The 23354-nt window shown below is 39.9% G+C and overlaps 1 protein-coding gene across 1 annotated transcript in view; it reads right to left on the bottom strand.

Annotated features, from left to right (window-relative positions):
* Positions 1-23354, bottom strand: part of LOC124278860 (valine--tRNA ligase-like) — a 39010-nt gene that overhangs the window by 13893 nt on the left and 1763 nt on the right. Inside the window, exons 3-18 of the mRNA XM_046714643.1 lie at positions 15633-15705; positions 14060-14160; positions 12687-12814; positions 12312-12476; positions 10130-10211; positions 9006-9125; positions 8149-8257; positions 7177-7356; positions 6333-6457; positions 4096-4199; positions 3704-3785; positions 2500-2576; positions 2135-2225; positions 824-844; positions 578-611; positions 305-375 (exon numbers count right to left, since the gene is read on the bottom strand). Coding sequence (XP_046570599.1) covers positions 305-375; positions 578-611; positions 824-844; positions 2135-2225; positions 2500-2576; positions 3704-3785; positions 4096-4199; positions 6333-6457; positions 7177-7356; positions 8149-8257; positions 9006-9125; positions 10130-10211; positions 12312-12476; positions 12687-12814; positions 14060-14160; positions 15633-15705 — 1563 coding nt within the window. The remainder of the gene's footprint in view (positions 1-304; positions 376-577; positions 612-823; positions 845-2134; positions 2226-2499; positions 2577-3703; positions 3786-4095; positions 4200-6332; positions 6458-7176; positions 7357-8148; positions 8258-9005; positions 9126-10129; positions 10212-12311; positions 12477-12686; positions 12815-14059; positions 14161-15632; positions 15706-23354) is intronic.

The following is a 23354-nucleotide window of genomic DNA, read 5'->3' as shown; positions in this document are numbered from 1 at the left end:
AACTGGTTCTAGATGCTTCACTTTGTAATGTGGGGTGTAACTAATGCAAAAGAGTTAACTGGTAGACAGAAACATTCCTCTGTCTACAGTATACAGAACTTTGAAGAATATTTAGTCAGGAGTTGGGATTGAGCACAAGACTGGGGTGGAAGACAATGTAAGAGAATCATATCTCAACATATCCATTTAATTAAAATTTCTACAGTTTATATACTTGTATTAGATATTTGCCGAAATAATGTTCTCAATAATTTCCGGGAATACTATACATAGCCTATTGTTAGACAACTATATTACAACCAACCTGGTCAGGCCAGCCAAATATGGAGAATGGGAAGAGGGCTGATGAGAACCAAGTGTCCAGCACATCCTCATCTGAAATACAACAGTGGTCATTTCTATAGTCACAGTACCTCACAGCAGCCTGAGAACAACAGTCAGACCAGGCACATCAGTGGCCGAAGCTACAACCTTTAAGATCCCAGCTAGCAAGGTCTGAAAGGTCTGAACTGGATCTGCTCCCAATATCTTGTTTAATAGCAGGATCAAGAAGATGTGTGGGCTGAGAAGTTCAAACCTTGTTTCAAGGAGAAACTTGTGAGCTGTGGGATCTGCTCTGACATACAGTATCATACTGTTTACTAGCAGGATCAAGAAGATGTGTACAGCTGAGAAGTTACAGCTGGTTTACCAACCATTGCTTTACAGCTGGGAGATTACATTTTTCAACAAACTACATACGCTGAACTTCTTTGCTGCAAAGCCTGTCGACAGCTTCCTACATACTCTGAACAACAAGCTACATACAGCTGAACCCACACACCCAGTAGTCCCCATCACTGTCCTTTAGTTAAAACACACATACAGCTGAACAACAAACTACATACAGCTGAACAACAAACTACATACAGCTGAACAACAAACTACATACAGCTGAACAACAAACTACATACAGCTGAACAACAAACTACATACAGCTGAACAACAAACTACACACAGCTGAACAACAAACTACACAAACTACATACAGCTGAACAACAGCTGAACAACACAGCTACATACAGCTGAACAACACTACACAGCTGAACAAAAACTACATACAGCTGAACACAAACTACATACAGCTGAACAATACATACATGAACAACAAGATACATACAGCTGAACAACAAACTCTGAACAACAAGCTACATACAAGGAACAAACTAAGATAGTGCTGGCACTCTGAAGTGGAGTTACATACATACATATACAACTACATAGCTGTTGGCACATACAGCTGAAGGAGCCTATACATACAGACTAGTGCTGAACAACAAACACATACAGCTGACAAGCTACATATACAAGAAAGCTGTTGGCACTCTGGAAGGAGCCTATATAAGACAGCTGTTGGCACTCTACAAGGATCCTACATACAGCTAAGATAGTGTTGGCACTCTGAAGGAGCCTATATAAGATAGAGTTGACAGCTGAACAACAAACTCTGAAGGAGCCTATATAAGACAGAGTTGGCAATCCTCTGAAGGATCCTATATAAGATAGTGTTGGCACTCTGAAGGATCCTATATAAGATAGTGTTGGCACTCTGAAGGAGCCTATATAAGATAGAGTTGGCAGTGCTCTGAAGGAGCCTATATAAGATAGTGTTGGCACTCTGAAGGAGCCTATATAAGACAGTGTTGGCACTCTAAAGGAGCCTATATAAGACAGTGTTGGCACTCTGAAGGAGCCTATATAAGATAGTGTTGGCACTCTGAAGGAGCCTATATAAGATAGTGTTGGCACTCTAAAGGAGCCTATATAAGATAGTGTTGGCACTCTAAAGGAGCCTATATAAGACAGTGTTGGCAATCTGAAGGAGCCTATATAAGATAGTGTTGGCACTCTAAAGGAGCCTATATAAGACAGTGTTGGCACTCTAAAGGAGCCTATATAAGACAGTGTTGGCACTCTAAAGGAGCCTATATAAGACAGTGTTGGCACTCTAAAGGAGCCTATATAAGATAGTGTTGGCACTCTGAAGGATCCTATAAAAGATACAGTATATTAAACCTGGTCAAGTGTCTCACAAGTTATGCCATTAGACACGGAGGTACTAACATGCCAGAAAATGAGAAAACTGGTGACCTACCTGTCCTGGCTTGACACTGGGGTCATCAACAGTGACGAAGTAGGCGGGGATCCGATGACCCCACCACAGCTGCCGTGATATACACCAGTCCCTGCACACAGACATCCGCACATCAACATCATCAGACATATAACATCTGCTTCTAGGTCTTACCTAGTCCAGCATTACCTGATAATCAGCTTTTGGAAATATGGGAGTTTTAAACATTGGCATTTTTAACATTCAAGTTGTCAATAATAAATTTAATTTTCCTATGAACACAAGTTTTCTAAACTCATTATACATCCCTTTCTTGTTGGTTAAAGACACAATGGGTAATACAGATTCCAGATTCCAGTGTCAAGAAACTAAATATAGGAACTCACTTGACATTCTCCAGCCAGGAATTCCACGTCTTGATATGCATTTCTGGAATAATTTTCAACTCTCCATCCCTCACAGCCTGGACAAAACAAACAAATAATCAAAGACCCTGATATTTTTCATGCTTGTTTACTGGTAGTATAATGAAATCATTGTAGTCTGCTAAATAAACCGTGACCAGCAAACTAGTAGTTGATATCGTGAGCATAGGTCAAAGAGTGAGTGAGTTTGGTTTTACGCCGCTTTAAGAAATATTCCAGCAATGTCATGGCAGGGGACACCAGAAATGGGCTTCACAGTTTGTACCCATGTGGGGAATCGTACCAGGGTCTTCGGCATGACGAGCGAACGCTTTAACCTCTAGGCTACCCCACGTCCCCCTTAGGTCAAAGATGTCAGTGGATGACACACTACTACAGTATCCAAAGGACAACTGGTGTGTGAAAGCATGAGCAGGGTCTAAGGAGTAAACGTAAAATGACATACCACTGCATCCTTAAGACAAACCAGTGGTTGATGGAATGAGCATGGGTCTAAGGTGTATCGGTAAAATGACACACTACCACTGCATCCTTAAGACAAACCAGTGGTTGATGGAATGAGCATGGGTCTAAGGTGTATGGGTAAAATGACACACTACCACTGCATCCTTAAGACAAACCAGTGGTTGATGGAATGAGCATGGGTCTAAGGTGTATGGCATAATGACACACTACCACTGCATTCTTAAGACAAACCAGTGGTTGATGGAATGAGCATGGGTCTAAGGTGTATGGGTAAAATGACATACTACCACTGCATCCTTAAGACAAACCAGTGGTTGATGGAATGAGCATGGGTCTAAGGTGTAAAGGTAAAATGACACACTACCACTGCATCCTTAAGACAAACCAGTGGTTGATGGAATGAGCATGGGTCTAAGGTGTAAAGGTAAAATGACACACTACCACTGCATCCTTAAGACACACCAGTGGTTGATGGAATAAGCATGGGTCTAAGGTGTATGGGTAAAATGACACACTACCACTGCATCCTTAAGACAAACCAGTGGTCAACAGCACGAGCATCAACCCACTCTCTCAGGTTACAATAACACTGAACCACTGTATCCACCAGACACTCAATACCTGGCTCCTCCAACAAACGTGTGTATTTAGGTTCCATTGTGGCCATGAATCCTGCAGGGCCCTGGTGACTAAAACTGACCTTGACTGCCGCGGCATTCATGTCCTTCACGTCAATGTACCACTGTGGCTTCAGTAGGGGCTCAATCACATCCTTGGATCGACTGAAACAATGAGGGGGAATCTACATGACTGACTGAATAGCAGACTATATCTGCTAGCCAAAGAACACAAATCCACCCTCAATAGTACACCATGGTTGGTGCAGTTGTCATGGTGTTTAGAGATAATTGTGCAGCTTAATTTTGGGCATTTATAACTCACTTTTCAGTGGTACAGATATGTCAAGCCTTGAAGCCGACTGCCAGATAGGACTACTACAGAGATGTCTCCAGATCTCCAGACAGGGGAGTATCGTATTGGGAGTAGAGATGAGACTTCAATGACACTGCTGTTAGAGGAAACATTACCCACCTGCATGTGGGGACCACCATTGGGTTGTCCTTGGTGTCCCTGTACCAGCCCTTGTCTTTGAGGGCCTGGAGAACAGCTTTCCTTGCGTCAAACCTTTTCATACCCTGAAATTAGGTAATACACCCTGCTACAAGCATTGCATTCCAGTCAAATAGGAAAGATTCATTTTAAGCAAGGTTATACCATGGTTGTTTCTGTTTACATCTGGGAGCTATTTAGAAGTTTAAACTATGTGACCTTGTCAAGCACACTGGGAAAGACTGCTATTTTCTTCAAAAGTGGTAGTTTATCTCTGTTCTTATTTTTGAAGTTCAGAGGTATTTGAACATGGCATTCAATGCAATAATCTATACTGAAACATTAAGGCACCATTCTCTATATTGGTGCTTTTGAACACCAAACACTAGTCATGTCCACAAAGCTATGAGTGAATGAGTTTAGTTTTATGCCGCACTCAGCAATATTCCAGCTATATGGCAGCAGTCTGTAAATAAGCCCTGGACCAGACAATCCAGAGATCAACAGCATGAACATTGATCTACACAAATGGGATACGATGACATGTGTCAACCCAGTCAGCGAGCCTGACCACCTGATCCTGTTAGTCGTCTCTTACGACAAGCATGGGTAACTGAAGATCAATTCTAACCCAGACCTTCACGGGTTACAAAGCCATGAGATGACATGATATAAACATAATAAAGAGCATTAAGTGCTACTTAAATGTGGTATCCATGGCATCATAAGTGCCACTTAAATTATCCTATCTTCTATTAAAGCAATAAGTGTTGCTTTAAGTAATCCATCTTCTCTCAGAGCATTAAGTGCTGCTTTAAGGTATCCTGTCTTCTATTATAGCATTAAAGGTCACATGCAACGTAAAACACAACTTTGCAGATTCTGATACCTTTCGGTATGGACTTACTGAAACAAAGCGTCAAAATGCAAATTCAACTTATAAAGTTGAAAAATAACGCGATGAAAAAACGCGAAATCGAGAGTTCAAACGTTTCAATAATTTTCCCCAGACTTTTCTGGGGAATACGGGTTTCAACAGCTGGGCTGAAGCTCATAGCACGCGCGCGCAGTGAAATAGGTTCGTGCAACTTGGAAGCGGGCTTTCTGGTGAATACTCTTGGTGAAGGCTTATAATTTGGTGTCAGCTATTTTCCTAATGTTTTGTTGATATCTCACAGGTGCGAGCTTTTATATGTTATGACAGTAAATAAACTGTTTATATAATTTCATTTGTCTATTTCACCACATGTTCTTTCTTACCGAGTCACTTTCTCAGTTCGATACTAAAAGCAATGTCATTATTTAGCGTTGACACAATTTCTAACTGTGATATAGATATGTCGCTGTCACAGACAAAACTCAATGTCTTGTTTTATTGACACCTGTGTGTCTGCCTGCCTGTCTGCTAATGACAATATTCAATACACAACTGCGATCACTGACCACATGAAATTTGAACTTAACACCAATCAGGCTATACACCATAAACAAATCGCATTGATTTATGGCCCCTGTTCGGTCTCTGTCACATTATGTAATTACACAGACAGGCAGGTGTGATACTTGAACACATGACATGTTATGATGTCTGTTGATTGCAAAATGTTATACACAAAATGAGCATGTATTTACAAAACCCAACATCTCTATATATACACACACAATGAGCCGCGGAAGGCGGCATCTGCTAATGAACCAGGACGTTACACTTGAGTGCACACCCACCCGCTCTGACTGGGTTTCGTATCCCGGCTGCTTCGTTTCGAGGGAGGTTAAACCCAAGTACAAAAATATTGCACTTTTGATTTTGCGATTATACGCTTATAATTTTGTTTATTTGTTTTTTCATAATCAGCAATGCATATTATATGTCATGAAGAAGTTATAATTGTGTTTTAATTATGTTTGATTTTTTGGTTGCATGTGACCTTTAAGCATTGCTTTAGGTGATCTGGTCTTCCATTAAAGCAAAAGTCTAGCTTTAAGTGATCTGTCTTCCCTCAGAATATTTACTGCTGCTTTAGTAGAAGGTATTAAGGGTTGTTTCAAGTGATCCCCTCTTCCATTATAGCTTTAAGTGTTGCTTGAAGTGATCCCGTCTTTTATTATAGAATTAAGTGTTGCTTTAAGTGATCCTCTCATTAAATTAGCATTTAGTGTTGGTTTATCCTGTCTTCTACTAGAGCATTAAGTGGTGTTATAAGTGAGACCACACTTACAGTGAACTGTCCACAGTCACCAGTTATATTGCCCTTCTCATCGATGATGTTCAGCTGCTCCAGTTTGTGACGCACTCCAACTTCGTAGTCATTGTGATCATGGGCAGGTGTGATCTTCACAGCACCTGTCAACGGAGGATGTGGTTTGGCAAGTCGAGAAACACTATTATTTTGCAATTCCTATACTACTGAAGACAACAGGACCTTTGCCATTCACTCCTCGACCACCCCTTCATCACATCATAGGTCTGTTCCATAATGATTTATAATGATTATGAATATGTTTCTCCTTGACTGTAATCGGAAGACAAGCCACTAAAAATGGCTGTACAGTCAGTAGAGCTGGCTGTTGATATTGATCGTACAGGCTGGTAATTGTCAACTAAATATCAAACGAACATCAATAAATATCACAGAAGTAACTTTGAGTAGAACTGCAAAACAATGTCCAAAAGGAATTTACATATAAGTCACTGGTGACACATATACCATGTTTATACATGGATTACAGACAAAAATATATTTCTCAATGTATTTTAATAGTAATTCATGCATATTTTGTGTGTAAATTATAATTTTATTTCATCACAATCATTTATGCGATGATATCATCAATGACTCAATTTTTATGTCAATAATTGTTAATAATTCTTTCCATTGCATCCTCGATAATCTCCAGGGTACATGTTATGATAAATCACCACTAGTATCCTGGATGCATCTATGGCCCGATAATTTTATTACCTCCCTTTACTGGCTCTGCATTCTCACAGTAGCCAATCAGCTAAGCCGCCGTTACAACCAATCTTGCCAGTGTCAACAAAGATAGCGAAAAGAGACTTACCTGTTCCGAACTCTCGGTCTACAAAGTCGTCACATACGATGGGTAGGCGCCGGTCTGAGAATGGGTGAATGACACTCTTCCCATGTAGATGTTTGTAGCGGGGATCATCAGGGTGAACGGCGACAGCGGTGTCGCCCAGCATCGTCTCAATACGGGTGGTCGCAACCACAATCTCCTCATCTGAACAAATGCTTTCCATGTAGACATGGTTTGTGTAATATTTCAGAGAAAAGAAGGTGGGTTGACACTGTGCAAAATAGTTTCCAAATTTTGGTAGCCAGTCGGGCTAGCTATGCCTGAGAGTTACTAGTCCACAAAATAATTCACTAACCCGAAATCTGAATGTAGACAAAGGTTTCATTAAGCTGCTAATATGATGAACATTTTCGTCAGGCCATAATCTTGCATGATTTTTAAGTGTATTATAACTGTACAAGTGAGGCAGAGTGATATATTTACAAAATGTCCCCATGAAAATTGTCGGGCAAGTGACTGTGGAGATTTACTGGCCCGACTGGATTTTTACTAGCCACAGGCTAGCGGGCCCGTGGCTATTTAACACACTGGTTGAGATTGACACTGCTTTTAACAAGGATCCATCATGACAACAGGAGACACCTGTACCAACTTGGGACTCAAACCAGGGCTTCGATGTGACAAGCCAAACATTAACAACTAGTCTACCCCACCATGCATGTTTTGGAACCAAGAAAACCAATCTGCTTCAGTACACTCAAAACAGGCTTATAGATGACGAAACAAAATGGAATCAATTATCTTAAACTCAGGATGCAACTAAAAGTTGACATGCAAATGTAAAAAATAAGTTAAAACTATGTGTATCTTAGCAGAGGACACCAGAAATGGGCATCGTACACATGTGGGGAATTAAACCCGTATCTTTGGCGTGATGAGCAAATGCTTTAACCACTGGGCTACCCCACTGCCTCATTAGATATGTGAACACAGTACCTGATCCCTCGACCTTGTAAGCAAAAGAGACGAGGACACCAAACTCTACTTTATCCTTGTAGCCTGGTACAGCCAGCATGGTGCGTCCCGGGATCTCCTTCTTGTCTACCTGGGGTGCAACATGAACCGTCACATATAGAAAACAGGCATCATGAATGGTACACACACCCTGATATTGGCAGTAGTGGTGCATTGATGGATCCCAAATATTTAACATATATCGAGTTATTGTACATGAGGCAAACTCATTCTTTGTGACTGGCGATGTCAATTGGTGTCCGATAGCAACACATATAGTTTGACAGTAAACTGAAATAGCTGTTCCAAGAATGACTTTGGTACATAAGCTTTAATCATATCCAAATTCTTTGTTTGTACTATTCATTGTGTGCAAATATAAACTTGAGCGCGCCATGCTGATTCCAGCCAGCTGACAGAGCAAAAGAACAATAAGTCTCCACCATCTGAGAGCTAGAAGTAAACCTGAGCAGGAACAACTCAAATTTTCCAATCAGTTTGTCATAACAGTTAAATTTACATACAAACACGCTCATACTTAAACAAAACTAAACCTAGTAAACTGAAACTTAGATATCTGACTATTAACTTACAGGAAATAGACTCTCTTCATCTAACGTCATTCAGTACTTCAAATGAATGTATTTTAATATAAGCTATCCTAAAAACATTATTTAGTTCTCATAATACAAACATTTTCATCCAGTCTGCCAAATGATATGACTATCATAATAACTATTGCTCAGTTGGTGTATTGTCTCAGCCCTCATTTTAAACCCATTAGCAAACAATACAACTTAAGAACATATTCTAATCACCTGCAGACAAATGACACTTACTTCAATATCTGAGATGGCCGAGTTGAGTGTACAAGACCAGTTGACAAGTCGAACACTGCGGTAGATGAGTTTCTTGTCATGTAGACGAACGAAGGCCTCTTGAACAGCTCTGTACAGTCTCTACAACACATTAACAGCAGTTAGCATACAATGTGAATCAATACAGTTGAATGCACAAATAGAACTAAACATGCTGAATACAAACATTATCATGATCAAATGATGCTTGATAAAAATATGCATAAACGTCATCCTATGATGGCAACCATGATAATATGTTGTGGCTATCAAGTACAGTACAAGTTAGCTAATTGTATAAAAATTATATCAGGCAGCATATCTGCACCAAATTGGAGATACAAGATGGAGATTTCACAGATAACAGAACCGCTAAAGATGAAGAGACTTCAACACATCTTTTTACATTATTAGGGACCGTTCATAATTCATGGGGGGTGATGATGATTTTCATGCAGAAGCATGTACAATGTGAATGACCCCACCCTAAAATTTATGTACAAAGTAAGTAGAAACACCCCCGTGTATCATGTACAAAATCAGTTACCCCCTCCCCTTCCAATAATTTTTAAGCATAATTTTTAAATATTTCTATGTACATAATTGATGACACTCCCCTCCCCAGAACAAAACGGGTGACCCCTCCTTAAAATCATCATCAGCTCCCGTAGCCATAAGTTATGAACAGTCCCTTACACTGAATGCATTGTTAACATCATAATAATGATAAAGTACAGACACAAGAACCTTTACAAACATTACAATTCTGAAACAAATGATTTTGTCCCAGTTTGCCTGCCACTTAGTTTGATTCCAGGTACATCTCTGTATATTCATATTTTTAGACAATGTCACTTCAGGGTTGAATTGGGTGTAACTGACAGCTAAAGAGGCATAGGTTTGTTGTTTCCAATATAGACGAAACCATGTGTGAGGAATGAAATATGGTAAGTGAAAAACTGTACAATATACCTCCTTGTGCTCATGAACTAATGCTTTGACAACCAGGAAAATAGCACTTGGAGCCAGGAAGGATTAAACAAGAAAGAAGAAACTTATTGGTCGGAAACTATATATATCCCACTGGTACAGGTATAAGGACTTACTGGTTCCATGGTGAAACGAGCTCGGTCCCAGTCGTAGGATCCGCCCAGTCTCCTCAACTGGTTGTAGATCTGGTCCCCTTTCCTGGAAACAGTCAAGGAAGTCTTTGAAACCACAGTGCCATTGTACAAAGAAACCTTAGCGCTAAGGTTTTCAAGTTATAGGAGCTACAATCACTTTGGTGCTAAGATTGCTTTGTACAATCACCTTAAGTTTGGCTTTGTACAATCACCTTGGCACTAAGATTGCTTTGTACAATCACCTTGGCACTAAGCTTTGTAAGATTGGTACAATCACAATCACCTTGGCACTAAGATTGCTTTTGTACAATCACCTTGGCACTACAATCACCTTGGCACTAAGATTGCTTTGTACAATCACCTTGGTGCTAAGATTGCTTTGTACAATCACCTTGGCACTGTAGATTGCACTAAGATTGCTTTTGTACAATCACCTTGGTGCTAAGATTGCTTTGTACAATCACCTTGGCACTAAGATTGCTTTGTACAATCACCTTGGCACTAAGATTGCTTTGTACAATCACCTTGGCACTAAGATTGCTTTGTACAATCACCTTGGCACTAAGATTGCTTTGTACAATCACCTTGGCACTAAGATTGCTTTGTACAATCACCTTGGCACTAAGATTGCTTTGTACAATCACCTTGGCACTAAGATTGCTTTGTACAATCACCTTGGCACTAAGATTGCTTTGTACAATCACCTTGGCACTAAGATTGCTTTGTACAATCACCTTGGCACTAAGATTGCTTTGTACAATCACCTTGGCACTAAGATTGCTTTGTACAATCACCTTGGTGCTAAGATTGCTTTGTACAATCACCTTGGCACTAAGATTGCTTTGTACAATCACCTTGGCACTAAGATTGCTTTGTACAATCACCTTGGCACTAAGATTGCTTTGTACAATCACCTTGGCCTTGGCTTTGTACAATCACCTTGGCACTAAGATTGCTTTGTACAATCACCTTGGCACTAAGATTGCTTTTTGTACAATCACCTTGGCACTAAGATTGCTTTGTACAATCACCTTGGCACTAAGATTGCTTTGTACAATCACCTTGGCACTAAGATTGCTTTGTACAATCACCTTGGCACTAAGATTGCTTTGTACAATCACCTTGGTGCTAAGATTGCTTTGTACAATCACCTTGGGGAACTAAGATTGCTTTGTACAATCACCTTGGCACTAAGATTGCTTTGTACAATTTCAATGTACAATCACCCAGGGCGCTTCTTTGTTATAATCACCTTGGCACTAAGATTGCTTTGTACAATCACCTTGAAAGCTAAGATATCACCTTGGCACTAAGATCACTTTGTACAATCCCTTGGCACTGGAGATCACTTTGTACAATCACCTTGGCACTAAGATTGATTGCTTTGTACAATCATGATGGCACTAAGATCACTTTGTACAATCACCTTGGCAATGATTTTGTACAATCACCTGTGCACCCTGATGACTTTGTACAATCACCTTGCCTCCTGATGATTGTGTGTACAGTGACCCTTGATGATTGTGTACAATCACTGTGGCCCTGATGATTGTGTGTCACTGTGCCTCCTGATGATTCCTTGTCACAATGACCTTGGATGATTTCATGTCACAATCACCCTGCATGATTGTGTGTACAATCACTTGTGCACTCCTGATGACTTTGTACAATCACCTTGTCACTGTGATCACTTTGATGATGATTGTGTGTCACTGTGACTTTGGGAACACCTTGGCACTAAGATTGATGATTGTCATGTCACTGTGCCCCTGATGATTGTGTGTCACTGTGACCCTGATGATTGTGTGTCACTGTGCCTCCTGATGATTCCATGTCACTGTGACTCCCTGATGATTTCATGTCACTGTGCCCCCTGATGATTTGTGTGTCACTGTGACCCCTGATGATTTCATGTCACTGTGACCCCTGATGATTGTGTGTCACTATGCGCCCTGATGACTCCATACCCTGATGATTGCATGTAACTGTTTTACTGAACAGTGACAAATGTGTCATTCTACCAGGATACTTGTGTCATTCTATTTTCAGATGACCCTATGTCCAGGTGTCTTGACGTCAATCTGGATGTCAACTACTCCTTCAGTCACAGATTTATCTGATCCATATTTTACAGATTATAACTTCAAAATTCCTGGCAACTTACTCATTTTTCCACTTCCATACTTCATCAACAAAGTTTTCCCTGCCCAGATCGTGCCGTGTCAGTTGTCTCTCTCTCATCAGCTTCTTCTCAACAACCACCTGTGTGGCAATACCAGCATGGTCGCACCCAGGGTTCCACAGACACATCTTACCATTCATCCGATGCCTGTAACCAAATACAACACACTTACTTCTTGAAGACAAAGAATATATTTTAGATCAAACAGATATTGTTTTCTGATATTTGGAATTTTTGCAAATATGTTTTCTTCAGTTTGGAGGTATCGTAACATTTTGTGTACATATCAGCTCCTCAGTAAATGTGAACCACAACAAAAACTTTTCTTAAGCTTGGAAGCCAGAAGAACAAACACACCATCTTGTGAGGCAGTCCTCCACGGCATTCGTGAGAGCATGTCCAAGATGGAGTTTCCCTGTTACATTGGGAGGCGGGATGACAATGATAAACTTGTCTTCATATGGAGTTGTACTGATGTCTCGACCCTGTAACAAGAACAATGATATGACAATAATCAAGAAAAGAGACTGGTGGTTTGTTATAAAGGATGTGGGGTAGCCTAGTGGTTAAAGCGTTCATTCGTCACGCCGAAGAACCGGGTTCGATTCCCCACATGGGTACAATGTGTGAAGCCCATTTCTGGTGTCCCCACCGTGATATTTGCTGGAATATTGCTAAAAGCAGCGCAAAACTAAACTCACTCACTCACAAAGGATGTTATGGTTGGTAAGATTAAAAGCGTAATAATATATGATAGTAAAAAGAAAGGGTGGGTTACAGTGAATAATATTACCCAAATATAAAGAGACTAAAGGAGTATGAAAATTTGTCATCATTTGAATATTTCAAATAACAGTAACTTTACAAATCTGAACATATCTTTGGACAGGCCAATTATCAGCGACCAGGAGGAATAAATTGGGTAGAGAGGAGGTGGGTCATGGGAAAAACATTTTTTTTGACGAAAAGGAGAGGGACAGTAAAACAAGGCCCACTCCCAATGGTGGGTTACCTATAGCAATATGGGTGAAGATCCATTGGGATGGCCATATGAGGCAACTAACAGGCACGGTTGTCAGGCTCACTGACTTGGTTGACACATGTCATCATATCCCAATTGCATTGATCGATGCTCAGGCCTTTAAAAAAAAATGGTTGTGGTTCCGATTACCCAATCAACCCTTGAATTCTGGTGCCGCCCTATGTTTTTAAAGTGGTATGAATAAAATTAGCTTTCAAATACCATTGTTTTTTCCCGGCACTGACAGACATCAGTCATTCTGATAGAGAAAGTCAACATGATGGCTGCAAGCTTGCAATTACAGTGGAAAACTGACTTTGTGTGCTGGCGATTAGGTACCTGACTCTGAGGGTGTGGGTTCGAATCCCGGATGGGACTCAACCCAAAAAGTACTAGAATCTGTACTTTACTAAGAAAGTGTAATCCCAAGTATAACATATGTTACAATTACACATTGATAAATGTGTTATTAGTTCGTACTTTACATTTCAAAATAAATGTGAAAAAAAATCCTACCTACCTACCTACCCTAAATTTTAAAGAGGTGTAATCAGAACCACAACATTTTTTTTATTTGGCCTCATGATGTTAATCAGTGGATTGACTGGTAAAGACTTGATTATTTCCAGACCGCCACCACATAGCTGGAATATTGCTGAGTGTGGCGTTAAACAAAGAAAAACAACCAATCTTCAATACACCAACTTACCCCATACTCTGGTTTGAAGAACCCGCTCTGTTGCCACCAGTCATACCAAGCTGCTTCTACATACTCCGGGCTGTAGGAATCTGGCATGGGACATTTCGTGTCTGAAAAGAAACAGGTCATGTTAGTCAGCATTGAAATCATGCAACCTACTGCTCCAGTACTGCTGGTTAACAGTGCCTCATCATCAACATCTGTCTATGACAATCTGTTTACATCATGATCAGTAACAGAAAGTACAAAATAAGAATGATTTGTTTCTTTGGTCTGTAAATAATCGACTCTGGACCAGACTATCCAGTGATCAACTGCATGAGCATCGATCTACACAATTGGGAGGGATATGATGTCATGTGTCAACTAGGTCAGCAAGCATGACCACCCGATGCCGATTCTTATGGGTTACAGGGTGGTGGGGTAGCTTGACTTGGAAATGCAAGAATTTCTTTTCAAGCCATGGCTTCTCAAAAGAAAGCATCAGTTGTAAATGTCTCCTTAACAAGCATCAACCAACACGAGGGCCCTGTGTACCAGAAATCTAGATAATGAAAGCCTTGTATTTCAATGTGATGACCCAATGCTTGAACCATGACACTACCTCACTTCCCTTTAGTTGTAAGACCCTATATAATGTTATCTCCTTTAGATGTGATCCTTTGTATAACAATGCCCAATTCTACCATGACTATGTGAAATACTCGAATTTGATTGGACAATCAATAAAATTAGACACAATCAATTTGGAATGAAAATGGGTCTGATTTCATGACCACTTCACTGTGCATGTATACAACACTGCCGTACTACTTTAGCTTGGCCACCAACATGGCTAATATCAACACAACAGACATGGTGGAAATGCTAATAAAACATTTACTAACATAATGAAGTCTGGCCAAGACGATCGGGTGATTGATATGAGTAACGATCAAAATATGATGACAAGCTATAAGCCAGCCTACAGAGCCTGTTCACTCAATCAATTAAGACTTCCTACATGCATGTTTCGCAGGGCTTCTACCCTAAGCTGGAATCTCCACTGAGGGCTCATGAAGATTATCATCAACAAGTCCATTAAGAAGATGGTCAACAAATATGGCCATCCTTCAGGCTACTACTGGCAAACAAGGATAAGTTGACCACCGACCCGACAACTGACCTGTACTAGCATGTATGAGTGCTGCCCACTTGCGCTTGCCATTGTGAGCGAAGGGGCCCCAGGTTGTCCGCGATCAAGTGTAGTGTGACTTGCTACACCGATATGAGAGTCTTATGAGAAAGGCGTGTGCAGCTACGCGTTGAATCAATTTCATCGTCATGCAATACACATGCACTAGCCTACATCTGCTCTACCTTTCACAAACCAAATGGGTTTGCCCATTGCTGTGCACCACCTACTTCTCATAAACGCGTTCTCTGCACCGGTCCAACTTATCCTTGTTTGCCAGTACTATGGCTACTGAATCTGGCCTGCTGCTACTGGGGCTACTGAAATGCCCAGCCACTGCTGTGGCTACTGTATCTTCTATCGCCATATTCTATAGCCATGGACGCTGACATCCTGATCATCACAAACCTTTCTTGCTTCCTTTTTCTGTTTTGATATCATAAGTGATGACTGATCTCTCCTTCTTTTTCTTATCTTTCTTCTAAAACAAAAAGATAAGACAATCAAAAATTGATGTAACTGCTTAGGGTGGGTGCATGTTAAAGTAAAGCCGATGTTTTAATTACTGGTATTTCTATTCTTGTATTCGTGGCCTTAGGGATTACATAGTGTGTTGGTTTGGTGCTTGAAAACAAAATTTGCCAGGCCCATTCAATTCTAGACTTTTAAACAAATAATTAGGGTTGTTGGTAGCTGGATTAGAAAAAGAAGAATTTTGTTCTGTTAGTAAAAGATGAAAATTAGATTCTCATGCTTGTTTTACTAGTGTGATGACAAACTAGTCCATTGCATTATGTTCACTTTTAATTTTTTAAGTTCAAAAAAATTGAGATTTGTTTCTCTGTGTTATTTTACACTCTTTAGGGTTTACTTTCTACAAAACAATGTTTCCAAATTTTCACTTTCTCTTAAAGTGAATAAAACTTCATTATAGTTGGCACCATGAAGTTCCTTCCCAGTTGTGGAAGCATGATTAGTTGTAGGAGATTACTGCCGTATGAGTTGTCTCCCTTTGTGACTCTGTCCTATGAAGTCAACATGGCAGTGATGACTTTGCAAAACAGGAAGAACTTGTAGACAATTTTGTGTCTAAAGGATGGTACACAGTGGATATCAAGCATGACTTGAAGGTCAGTATAACAATATTTTCAAGTGTTGACATATCTCTATATATTTTGATTGAAAATACTTTATAAAATGTGATATCAATTAATTCTATCACATGAGACCACTTGCCTCCTTAGCATTATTTTTTGATTTTTAGATGTATATGTCATTTTCTGAGTCATTTAGTAGTAAATTGATTGACATTTTCATAGTATTTGACATGCTATCATATAGATAGAATGTTACATATCTGCTTAAATAAGTGAAAAGCAAGTGTTTGGTCTTTGTGCTTGTATGCAAACATAGGGGCCTTTTGGGGATATTCTTCTTTACTTGTTTTGTATATGATGTGTTCTTAAGGCTATTCTCATGATGTTGTATATCAAGTGTTTTATTAAGTCCACATCTCTGACAATATAGAATGTATTTTAATTATTTAAATCAGGAAACATGGTTTGTATCACCACAATATTGCCATTAAAACATCCCTCCTAAAAGGGCCCCTAATATGTTATGATGCAGTCACAGATGATAATTTCATTACAACAAACAAGAACAATGTTTCCTTTATAGGGTCCTGTGGTGAACCAAATTACAAAATATCTCAATTTTGCAAGATAGTTTATAGTTAAATTCTTACTTAGGTGTTGTATTTGTATCCTTTTAGTGATTACAGTTTATAAAATGCTTATTTTGGGTACAATTATTGTGATTATTTGTTGAAGAATTTATACTATTATTTCCATGTAAGATTTTGACTTGCAATTGATCATAATGTAGTGATTTTACTATAATTGCTTCCACATTTGTCATGAATTCAGCGGTTTTTGAAAAGACGCTTTAGCAAGGTGATTATTTTACAATAACTAATTCATTTGGGTTGATATGACAAAAAATAGATGAATTATATTTATATTTTCAGGTCACCATGACAACAATACCACAGCTAAGCCATTGTCATGGAACAACAAATGAGAAGGACCTTAACTGGAGTTTGTGCATTTTATGTCAAAATGCTACCACTGACAAAATCAAACTCTCTTGTATCACAAACCAAGATTGGAATCATATGACAACTTGTTGAAATCATATACATGAGCTGCATACTTTTTAAAAGATGGACCGCACGCTGATATCTCGCCAGAGACTTGAAGGTTGCACAAAGGAGACACTTGAATTACACAAGGCTGTTTGGCACAGAAGCTGCTATTCTAATGCAACAAATAAAGACCAAATACAACGCGGCCAGGAATAGAAAGCATAAAAACTCCAGGATTTTGAACAAATCGCGATGCAGCAAGAGGGGAAGGAAAAGAAAGGGTTTGAACACCTAAAGTCAGCCTGAATGTTCAGCAATGCCTTTCACAAGATCATCAACATCTCCATTTGACAACAATCTTTGTTTCTTCTGTCAACAGGATGATCAACAGCAGCTTTTTCAAAGTCAGGACAGGAAAAAGCTGGCTCAACCCTCAGAGATGCAATTGAGATTTCAAGAAATCCTTTTCTGAAAACAAGATTAAACTCTACCATTTCTCCAACTGATGCACATGCCATTGATGTCCGATATCACAAGACTTTGTTGGACTCAACCATGTTTTCCATGTCCCACGCCAGGAAACCAGCAAGTAAGCATCCAGTTCAAACTGCATGTATAACTGAATTGATTGATTTTGGTGGACCAGCAAACAGCAAACAAGGCTTTTTATCACTAGAGGAAATTGAGAAAACATATATCGCTATTCTTGAGGGGTTAAAACGCTGGACAAGCATGTGCCTACCTACACAAGGCAGTGGCTCAGGAAGGAAAAGATCCTTTCCGAAGCTTCCCAATGTGAAATCTGTCCTTCAACAAGACCGGGCTGAAACCTGCTGTGCTGTATTCCCCCAAATGCTTGTGAGGAAGAAATGGTCCATAATGCTATTGAGAGAGACAACAGCATGGAAAATATGAAACACATATACCAATCTGCCAAGCTGGTAACACTAAGAGCATTGAGGCCTTTCAGAAAAGAAGATAACAGCAACTTTTCTATGCGCAAGTTATAAAGTACTGTAGATGATGTTCCTTCTGAACTCTACTCTCTCATTCGTTGGATAATGGCTGGAACAAAACTTGAGTTCAGCAGTGAAGAAAAGACTAGTACTGTTGACAGAAGTGTACTTGCTAATCTGCCAAAATATCATGTATGGTGTCAAATCCAGAAGACAGGTAAAATATAAACAGCAAAGAGAGTCTGGAGCATTTAGGATTACGTGGAAAGGAAAATCCTCAGGTGCTTTGGATTAGCCCCTTGCAGTTCACTACAACACCAGAAACAAGATGATCATGGATCTCCTCAGTGCCCACAACTACTGCATTCCTTACAGGCTGCTCTTCTTCTAGAAACTTCACTTGCCAATGCTGTTGTTAAAAATACAAGACACTTCAACGGTTTATACGCTCCACCATTTCTTCGAAAGGTTCATTTGTCTCTTTGCTGTTGACAAATATAGACTTTGCAGAAGACACACCTGATGGGAAGGGAATCCACACATGGAACTGTGACTGCTCGTCTACCAGAAGGTTGATGCCTCAGGAGAACTGATATCCCAACCCCTGGACATACACAGGAAGGCCAAAATCTTACAGTTGCTCCTATCATACAAAGCTGATCCCCTGCAGAAAACCAGACTTGAAAACCACATCTCAGTTATCAACAAATGGGACAAAACTGGACTTCAATAGAGATGGTATTTCTAAAGGCTATTACTTGACACACTTTGGATGGATAGTAGCATCAGTGATGTCCAGAATGAGGGAAGAGAGAGAAGCCAACATGATTCCAGGCTGGCTGCATACAATTCTTTGCTGTCTGAAAGCAAGACAATGACAACAAGTGGAGGGCTTTGCCATTACTCCCTGAAGTCGCATTACCTAATGGTCAACACTACTGGCAGTAATGATACAGGCTCAGAATCTGAAAGAACTGGCAATTGGAAAAGATCACCCAACTGTTATATCATTCGACATGGCTCTATACTTCCAGAAAGTTGTTAAACTTTTGATTCCAGTCCTGACTTGAAAAAGACAGTTTGTGCCCAGGCTTGGTGAGTTGCATGTTGTTATGGCTGCTCTAAGAGCTCTTGGTACATCTATTGAAAATTTTGGAATTGATGATGCCTGGATGGAAGCTGATGTTTTGGTCCAACAACAACAAGACAGATACTAAAATGTATCCACTACAAACGCTGCCTCCCGAAGCTCATCTGTACTCTTACACTGCACTGTATGAGTTATCACTTGAGGAGTTTTTCAGGAATAATCCTGGGCTGCAAGTGGTTTTACTCTGATTTCACCAAGGAAATTGTCAGAGCCTGTAATGTAGTTGACAAAAGTGAAAAGGCAGAATCTGCGTGAAGTGTGCAAATTCTTAAGCTGCTTAGACAAATTGCCATGGATGATCTAATGACCAAATTTCAGTCCTGGGAGCAAGAGATGTGCAAACATGCCATGTTCAAGTCAATGATGAACTACTTACAATCGCGGTTGAAGACATTCTCTTCTTCATAGCTGCATCAAGGAATGCAGATCTTAGGTTGCATCTAGAGGCTTGGTGAAGAACTGAGCAAACTCTCTTTTTGCAATGGATCGGATCAAATACAAAAGACTGTGGCCCAGATAATTTAGCAGATATGTATGCACTGAGGTCAAAGGATCCATACACATGGAATGAGCTGGCTAATGGAAATATATCAGTTTCAAAGAAAGGTATCCCCTTTGTGTTCATTGAGCTGATCATGCATGTGAACAACTGAACAGACTAATGAAGGTACACTCTGGTCTCGCTTGGCATATCACTGGAATGCAAAATGCAAGACAGCAGTTTTTTCTGGCAGCACCTGAGTTGTCACGCTTTTAGCAAAATGAGTTTAAAAGTCAGTTTGATTTTGAAGCAGCTAAAGTCAAGGAGCATCATGACCTTGCACCAGGTGTTATCCAGCGGGACCATATTGCAGTTGACAAAAATCAAGAATGCTATCCTTAGTCATGGGAATCCTTTTACTGTTGAAGGGGACAAGCTTCGCAGAATGTGATAACACATGCATATATTCAAGATCAGTATGTCTCTCGTGATAATTTCAACATAGATGAGACCGGCAAAAGTTGTATGAAGAATATGTGGCAGAAAGAATCAATGGAACAGCCAGCCTATGGGCTTCAGTGAAGAAGGAAAACAACCATCTCTACATGTCTGACAGCAAGAAACAAACAGTGAAACTTCGGAGACAAGATTGTGGACCTGAAAGAAACAAAGGACTTGTATGGACGGTTGATGATTTTAGCCAGATCAAGCCGCTTGATATTGACCTTGAAACATGCTATAGGGGAACTATGAATTCACACTGACACCAAGAGCATTCTTTTCCCCGGATGGCATGTTGTTACAATGTACAGACAAGTCAAAACTCATCAGTTGCCTTGAGGAACTGGGTAAAAAGTCATATGATCAGTGATCCAGAAATGGCCCTCAACTTGACCAAATTGACTCTGCAGTGTATAGGATTGCTGTAGTTGATGGTATGGTTCTTCTACAGAAGATGACACAGTTACCTCCTGCAGTGGTGGAGACAGTAAAGGATCTAAGTCAGTGCTTCAATAACCCGACTGATGAGCCTTTACAAGAGAATTTGATGAAGTCATTCTTGTGTTTGATACCTATAAACCTGATTCACTTAAATGGTCAACAAGGGAAAAAAGACGCCATGGCAAGGATCCAGTCCAGTACCAAATAACTGATGAAACAAGAATCAAGCACATCACATTGAAGCGCATTCTTATCTCACGACACTCAAACCAAGGATGACCCTTGCAGAGTACCTAGCAACAAAGACCATGGAGTACAACAAGGATTCATCAAAGCTCTTCATCACCTCAGCATCGGGTAACACAAGAAGTAACAGCAGCATCAACTTTGAGTCAAACAACCATGAAGAGGCTGACACACTGATGATCTACCAAGCCATCTGTGCATCTCAGCCAAACTCGTGGTGACTCTGAACTTGTTTTCTTCTCCAGATACTGGACGCCCCTCGCGGCTAATCATAGCAAATTATGATCACCTGCCAGTAAAGACATCTATCTGCATGGCATCAGGTGAAGTACAAATACAGCATATATGGAAATCACTTGGGGTTGAAAAAGCCAAGGCTCTGCCAGCCTTCCATGCCTTTTCTGGAGCTGATAACACAAGTAGATTTTCTCGCATTGGGAAGACAAATTGGTTCAAGACGCTTCTAAGAGCCACCGAAGACACTGTTGAAGCCTTTGCAGCTGCTGTGTTGTAGAGAAGATCTTGATGAAGAAACCTTTTCAACATTAGCTAGATTTGTATGTGCTGTGTATTGTCCAAAAACAATCACCTTGAATGAAATTCCTGAACTCAGATGGTATCTCTTTGCAAGCACATGGCTGAAAGTGATAGGCTCCTCCAACACTTGGTGCCTTGAAACAGCACATTCACAGAGTTCAGATGCAGGCATGGGTATGGGCTCAAGTTCATGTTGCCAAACAAGTCTTCTTGGACCCAATGAGATAATGGGTTTCATAGGGATAAGGATGCTCAGCTTAGACCAGTCACCACAGATGTTCTGCCAGCTCCCCCAGGCTATTCTCGAGATGGTTCGATGCCAGTGCAAGACAGACTGTTCAACTCTCAGCGGTGTACATGCAAATCAAAGGACTTACCATGTACTGAACTTTGTCAATGCAGTAATCAGTGTGAGAATGAAGAGTCTCAAGTGGAGGAAACAGTTCCTGATGATAACTTTGATGAACTGCTGTAAATATATCTTATGATGAGTGTGAAAGACTCTCCTTTCGGTGACATTGTGGATATATACTTTCATCATTAATGACAACTTTTCGATTGAGATATGATTACATGTCTGAAATGGAAATCCACGATGATATTGATGACTTGCTGTAAATGGTGTTGTGTATTTGGTGCTTATATTGTCTGAAGATTGCAACATCTGAGGATAGACATTAAGCTATCAATTCTGTGACATTGTGGACATTCATCTTCAACCTGTTCCTAACGCTTTACACCACTGATCAACAAGTTAGTAGTTTCATTGATTTTTAACAGCTAGTGTGGTTATCATAACATTCATAATATTCTTGTTTTATACAGAGCAAAATAAGTATAACAAAATACAAGTGTTTGGGAGTTCAGTGTATAGATATATATCCTAAATAGCTGATATGAAATATGTAATGTTTAGATTTTGTATATAATAACACATTTCCCTTCATGTATACACATTAACAGTGTCTTTGATACTGGGGTGTATACAAGTCATCCTTAACAGCATAAAAGCTTCAAAATATATACTGAAAAATAGAACCAGAATTGTAACCTTTAAAAAGTGAAAAAAAAGGGTGGCACATTATTGAATGTGGCGGCCATTTTGAAATCCAAGATGGCCGCCAATGGGATGATGGGAAAAATTGGAAACATTGTTTTTTACATCAAGTGTAGTGAGTGGTTTAAGAAAATGTATACTGTTGCTAATCTCCAATTTCTTTGAACGAAAATACATAATACAATGGACTAAACTGGCTGTAATATAATTATAAACCACTCTTTTTTCCACTCTCCTCATTTTAGGATCTGTAGACTAGCTAAGCAAACACTATAAAAAACATAATGCCTTTTACGAGTCCACTCTCTATGTTATCATTGATGGTTCTTATTTCAAACAGCTGACAACGGTGAGTGAGTTTAGTTTTATGCCGCACTCAGCAATACTCCAACTATATAGCTGCGGTCTGTAAATAATCGAGTCTGTACCAGACAATCCAGTGATCAACAGCATGAGCATTGATCTACGCAATTGGGATACGATGACATGTGGAAATTAATTCAGCAAGCCTGACCACCCGATCCTGTAAGTCGCCTCTTACGACAAGCATGGGTTACTGAAGATCAATTCTAACCCAAATCTTCACGGGTCCAGTTGACAAGAAAACATGGAAGC

Source organism: Haliotis rubra, unplaced genomic scaffold (assembly GCF_003918875.1).
Source record: "Haliotis rubra isolate DU_JTF1 unplaced genomic scaffold, ASM391887v1 Scf242, whole genome shotgun sequence".
NCBI classification, from domain to species: Eukaryota; Metazoa; Mollusca; class Gastropoda; order Lepetellida; family Haliotidae; genus Haliotis; species Haliotis rubra.
Note: the sequence above shows the minus strand (reverse complement) of the source record. Positions and strands in the feature narration are given on the sequence as shown.